Below are 6,706 nucleotides of genomic sequence, written 5' to 3' on the forward strand. Positions count from 1 at the left end.
TTGGCTGACCTCCTGCTTATCAAACTGCTTTGCCTGTGTCTTAACGTCTTGCTAGTCGTCGCCTCATTAAAAAAAATTCAGAAATCATGTGTTATTTTGTCACACACAACTATATTAATGACAAGCCTATCTTTAACTCATAGGAGTTTACTTTATATACTGCTTTTTCTTGAATAATAAGTATAGAATAAATATTTATACATTGCATATTTATTTATTTAGTTAGAATACTGCATTCCACAGGTGTGTCCGTTAGACTGCATGAAAACGTTAAGAAAAAAAAATTACTGTGCATTTCACAAACGTCTTTAACATGGATCATGTTCCCTTCGTCCATGAGGGCTAACTGGGATGTAAACCCTGTCCCATGAAATGGACGCTGAGTCATGCAAATTTCAAGGTCCTGCACTCAAATAAGGGCGAGATTGTACTCCATGCTTTTGTAGCCGTGCTAGTATTTGAAGAATGATGATACGGTCCTAAAGTGGACGCCATTCCTTTGTCAGCATGTGGCTTCCAAATTACAGCGATAGCCAGACTGGATCTCATTTGGTTATCAAAACAAGCAATTTCTCTGCTTGACTAGTGTGATGAAATTCATTTTATGGTCTGTGCCTCTCATTCAGTTACAAAGTTCCCTTTGTTGGACTCAGTGTTTCTGACAGATCTGTATTGTGTCCTGATTCAAACCGTCTTATAGTGTATGTTCCCAGCAGAGATGGATTCAGGGTGTTTCTACAAGAACACTGAATATGTTTTAGCCTCCTGTTTATCCTCTCTAGAATGATCTGTGTCTTAAAATAAGGTCGACTTCCAAGAACATGAGCGAAAAATGTCAACAGAAGCTCAGAATGTGATTCACAGTACGGATTAGTAGCAGATGAAATTGATGCTGATAATACTGTGTTAAGCCAGGAAAAGTCACGATCATGAGCAAGGTTGCAAAACTCCAGAACGGGCTGAGAAAGGGGTGCTGGAGTGGAGCCAGCCTTTGTGCCCTGTGCTGCCAGTCGAGCAACACTGTGCTGTGGGACAAGCAGCTTTCTGGGCTGATGAATCCAGCATTTTCCTCCCAGCACATGACAAAGATGGGATTGTGCAGCACTGTGTGTCTTTGTATGTGTTTGTGCATAGCAATAAAGAGTCACCCCAAACACAACCAGCTATGTGTACATTTCTACAAGTTACACTTGACTTCGTTTCTGTGAGTGCAAAGTGTTAAATCACCAAGAAACAATCTAAACATGAGTGAGGGGGATTATGATGTATAGCATGGGTATGTTTTAGGTGCGATGTCTCAAAACAGCATTTCTGTTGTTGTCATTTGTTGGATTTAAGCAAGAATTCTTATTCAAGCTGAACAAAACAGTTAATCCGTGAATGCAGCTGTGTCACTTCGTATTCATGTGCAAATATTCTCTAGAATTTTACACTGCACTTCATGAGCCTTACTTCAATTATCAGTGTTTTTGTCATGATGCAATCTAAAATTCCCTGATATCCGATTTAGAGAATAAAAACAAAAAATATGTTAAATGTCACGAGTCACAAATACATACTTTAAACTCTACATTTATTTATTTATAATTTTAATTTGAGGAAAAACTCCTTGAGATGAACCACCTCATTTTCCTCAGGCACAAAAACATGGAAATTAACTGACAAAACAAAAAAATAAACACATGAATAGATACTAGTAATGAACAATCCAGCTGACGAAAAAACAATCAACGTATACTAACATCAGCAAGCGCATACACATAAGGGCTCCCCCGCAGTCCCACAGCTGCATGCTCTCAGGTTGAGTAGATACACACAGCTGCTCTGAACTCCACAATGAACAGATGACACTTGGCACTGAGTGACATTTCCAGCATGGGTGACACTTGACGCTGCCTGCAAGCCTCTGCAGGATCCAGGCGACCTAAACAAACCCAAAATGCTGACGAGATTTCTCACTACACAAAACTGTGCCGATCATGTTGCATGTAGGTCTGTCTGAAAGACAGTAGTGGAGTGTAACTAACATTTACTCAAGTACTGTACTTCAGTATATATTAGGAGTACTTGTACTACAAACTGCACTGTAAGTGCAAATATTGCACTTTTTACTCCATTACAATTTTCTCACAGCTTTAGTTACTTGTTTCTTTTCAGATTACAATTTCTCATGCCCCTCCTGTCCAGTGAAAACCGTGTATCTCCAAGTGTGGTGATTTTGAATGTCTCTCCAAACCCATGCTTACTACAAGAATATGCGACAACATAATAATTCTGACAACTTGTAACAGTCAGTGCTGGGCCCATTTAGCTTGCATGATATCACTGTTCGCGAGTATGAGATCCACAGCCAGTCCACTAACACTTCCCTGGGCTCATTAGAGCATATTTGTGTCCCTGCAGTCCAAAGACATGCTGATCAGTTGAATCTGACACTGTAAATTGGCCATAGGTGTAAATGTGTTACCACAGTAATAGCTTGGCATTTCCTTGCTTTTCAACCAAACCTTGTTGGGAAAATAGCGTATTTGACACAGAAACAATAGGAATAAGCAGGTGTAAACAATGAACTGATGGATACATGCTGAGGAAAGATATTAATCCATGAATGATGTATTAGGCCTCACCTTTTTCCTGCTCTCTGCCCTCTCTTCTGCATCTTTAATACCCTCATCACTTCAAAACTACTTCCTTAAACGAGGATCGACATGGAAGGTAAGCAAAGTAGTGAAAAAGCTGTTGTATGTGTTTGGTAAATTTTTCCTTCTCACATCTGGCCTGAAGAGGTACAAGTTTAATTTCACAAGACCAAAAAAGGACGAGTTAGAAATAAACATTTTCTGTAACAGATTTTTTTCCACCCTCTCTCCTTAATTTGGTGACCCCTGAGATTTATCTTGGTCCCCCTTGGGAGTCACTACTTTTAAGAATTACAAAACTATTAAAATCACTAATATGACCTAACTGCCACTAGATGTCAGCGGTGTCAAAGTATTAGCATATGGTAGTATACGCCAGGAGTACTCAGTATGCTGCCTTCAGTTTCAGTTATGGCAATCTTCATCGCATGGTGCAGAACTACAATTACTTCATCTTCAACATTCATGAGGCGTAAATATATCAATACAGACAAAGATTAAATTGTGGATACAGACTTTAATGGTCAAACCTTGGTATCTTACAGTATATTCAAACTTAAAACAGTATCAAACACTATTATATGATGCATTTCAACAGTATGAAGTATAAAGACCAATTCACTACAATGCCACTTAATGGAAAAATATAGCTCTTACCACAAAACTTCAGTGTAATCAGCTGCCAATATCAAACTTAATCAGACTATATACACCCAATCTAACAATGAATAGTCCCCTTTCATTTAATAGCATAAACAGAACTAACACAACAAACAATACCATGGAAGTGTCAGCTAAAAAAGTAAAGCTTCTCTTTGGAGATGTGAAGACTGTTTCCAGACCATAAACAAATTAAATCTCCCTTTCTTTATTTGCCTCCTTGTTCTTCTTCACTTCTTTAATCTTCTTGTCCTGGAAGTGTTTAATCACAAGAGTGCAGTTTTTTATTATGTCAACATTATACATGAAGATGGGTGACCATTTCATTAGGAGCTTACCTTCTCCTTCAGTTTCTCTTTGAAAGCTGTCATCCTTGCAGTGCGGTTCTCTTTGTTTGCCTCCATCTTTTGATTGATTTTCTCTTGTGTCATCTTGATAAAGTTGCAGCTCTCCTCTATGGCCTTCTGGATGACCTCCTTCTCGTGCTCCCGTTTCTCAGCAAAGTGTTTCAGCACTTCAGCCCCCTGGCTCTGGCAAAATGTCAAGAGAGAACTTTTGCAGTAACTTAACAGAATCTGAATCCTAAACCCATGTGCTAGCCTAATTGAAGCAATAAAATTGATCATATCTGATGGCAGTTTTGTTATTTCCAACAATACCTTGCGTCTCTCTTCTGCAGCTTTCTGTTTCTTCTGAATGTCGTCCAGTGATGTTTCCTTTTTCCTCAGAGGGGACAACACAAAGTTGCCCTTGCCATCTGAGGTTGAGGGGCTCAGGATGACCTCAAATGATTGACCTGAGGCACGCTTGTTCAGCTCCCTCACCTGGATATCTGTAAAACAGGACATTTATTAGCACTGGCTGGTAAGTGTGATGGCCGAGTTGTGGCATGGTGTGTGATGGTGTGAGGTCAGAGGTAAAAGTCACAATGCTGCAATATTTTAACTCAATATCAGCCAGTTTTACTTGATGAATGACAAACAATGAACTGATAATCAAAACTGTTAATAAATGATTCCATTGAGACTCGTCTGACTGAGGATAATTAAAGGGGGTTGAGCTGGCCTCCTGCTAACCTTTAGGGGTCACTGCTTTGTCAGAGAGGTCAGAAGAGATCAATAATCCCTGCTGTGTAGCAGCATTTGACTGAAGCAATGAAGAGGACGTGAAGACAAGATAGGACAAAACAAAAAGAAAGTTTGGGCAGGAGTACTGCTTCACAGATCACTTTTGCAACTTGCTGTACCAACCACATCAAAGGACACAGCTAAATAACACGTTCGGGTCATACTGTTTCAGAGGTATTCAGGACACATCAACTTTGCTTCACACTAGCGAGAGGCGGTCATGGCTTAGTTGTTATACACGCTAATTTCTTTGTGTTTGTTTCACTCTGAAGCTTTACATTAGAATTTTAAATGCATTGCATCAGGTTTTAATTTAACTTTTTCTAAAATGTACTATTGCATGCCAAGACCACTCATGCACACAACTATTTGCATAGTTTACACCTACCTCCACAGCCTTCCATTTCAACAGAAATGTTGCCTTTCTGATTCTAGAAGAAAACAAGAAAAAACTAATCATAATCGAGCAATACATTTCTAATTGTACAAAGTGGATAAGCTTCAAATGAACTGTCCACATATGAAAGAATGCAGTGCTGTTTTTGCAGCAAGTCCACAGTGACAGCTCATGTTTTGATAGCATATCGGTCATGCATGCGAGCACGCCTTTTCAAAAACAGTTTTCTCATTTTCCCTCCTGTTTTGGCATGTAGGTTAAAAACACACACTGTTTTGGGCACATTAAGATGAGCGGATAGCCTTATCCCTGCATTAACTAAATATGTGTGCTTATGTTGTTTAATGTTGTAACTGGTCTCTCATGTGGATGCAATAATTCATCTTCTCAACATAAATAACACAGCAGTGGGGGCTGTATAATTGCACATTATACTGTTAGAAATTTACATGGTTACACAATCGGTTACCAGCTGCAACATGTCAGCACATGTCAGGCAGGCTACATCGTTAATAACAACCACACAGTGATAGGGTGTGTACAACATGAGTTAGTAACCAGTTAGGTAAATGGTGATGTTACTGAGTGCCCGCTGCACACAAAACGTTACACTTAGTTAGACTCGACCATAAAAGTTAGCTCATTAAACTTACTATGGTGCATTTTCATGCTCATGATTAAGTTACATAATATCGACTCAAAACAAAGCACAGTCGGCCAAATTTCGTGGAAATTAATTTAATTTATTGACTTATAGTACATGGTAAGATGTCAGGAAAAAGTATTCCTGTGACAACGTTAGTTTTTGAATGGATTTTAAAAAGCTTTTTGATTTGTAAAATTTTTGTAAGTACCGCTAAAAGAGCAGCGGCCATAACGTAACGATAAAGTCCGTTAACTACTAACTGCACTTGACTCCAGTGATGCTGAACAGACTTCTTCAACCTGCAAAAAAAGTGCCACAATCGACCTTGAACTCTATCAGCAGTAGTTTTGAGTCTGAAAGCCTGGTTAAACATTTGCATAAACCCATTGTTCTCACCGTCAAGAGCTTCAGCCTAAAAAGCAGACCTCCTCCTCTTCTTCTTCTTCTTCTTCTTCTCTCCTCTCCGACCGCCAACGTCTGCAGCTTCGCGCCAACGTGTATTGATGGAAACGTCAGCAGTGTTGTTAGCAGTCATTGGCCCAAACCCAACCAATCACAGGAAGTATCGAAGGTAGAAGCGCCAGCGGGATAAGTAACAGACATGGAGCTGGCACAGCCTGAGGGACGTGAGGCAAAACAAGTCTGACTGCGTCTACCAAGCGTTGTGTAACTGTCCATTAAATCATCCGCATATGTGTTTATGGATATGTGCTCCGATAGCACATGATTAAAGTTTTCTTTGCAGCTGGTAACACTCGCAACTCTCCAGTACTAACGTCACTTTTCCAGAATCTCTAAACACAGCACAACAGATGTCAGTGTGGGCTGCATTCACTGTCACTCTTCATCGCTTTCACACAAAATGCATTCAATGACCACAACTTTCAAATTTCATGAGCTGTTTTCTCACTCTGTGCTGTACTCACACTCTCGTTTGCACTTCTATACTGTTGTAAAAACTGCTAAATGTATAATATACCATAACATACGACAATGTGACTGCAGGACACCTTCCCATGTGATTATGCTTAGCACTTTTATGCCATATATACTGTAAAAGGGCAAATCTTTGGAAGAATTTTTCTCAGTAAACATGGACGGAGCCAACTACGGAGTCCAGACTCCATCATAACCCCCATAGAGGAATTCTTTTTCTCATAGAGGTGTGCACAAGCCACATGATCCGATGCCCTCTTGGCCACAGTGAATGCTGGATGTCTGCACATTTTTGCAGAAG

The 6,706-nt window shown here is 39.8% G+C and overlaps 1 protein-coding gene across 1 annotated transcript; it reads right to left on the reverse strand.

Annotated features, from left to right (window-relative positions):
• Positions 1-3,142: 3,142 nt before the first annotated feature.
• stmn1b (stathmin 1b) lies at positions 3,143-5,954 on the reverse strand. The gene is made up of 5 exons (XM_041943306.1): positions 5,866-5,954; positions 4,815-4,857; positions 3,959-4,131; positions 3,638-3,829; positions 3,143-3,551 (listed from the first exon to the last, which is right to left on the reverse strand). The coding sequence occupies exons 2-5, from the start codon at positions 4,828-4,830 to the stop codon at positions 3,492-3,494; spliced, it is 441 nt and encodes a 146-aa protein (XP_041799240.1). The 5' UTR covers positions 4,831-4,857; positions 5,866-5,954; the 3' UTR covers positions 3,143-3,491.
• Positions 5,955-6,706: the final 752 nt, after the last annotated feature.

Source organism: Chelmon rostratus, chromosome 8 (assembly GCF_017976325.1).
Source record: "Chelmon rostratus isolate fCheRos1 chromosome 8, fCheRos1.pri, whole genome shotgun sequence".
Classification (NCBI taxonomy): domain Eukaryota; kingdom Metazoa; phylum Chordata; class Actinopteri; order Chaetodontiformes; family Chaetodontidae; genus Chelmon; species Chelmon rostratus.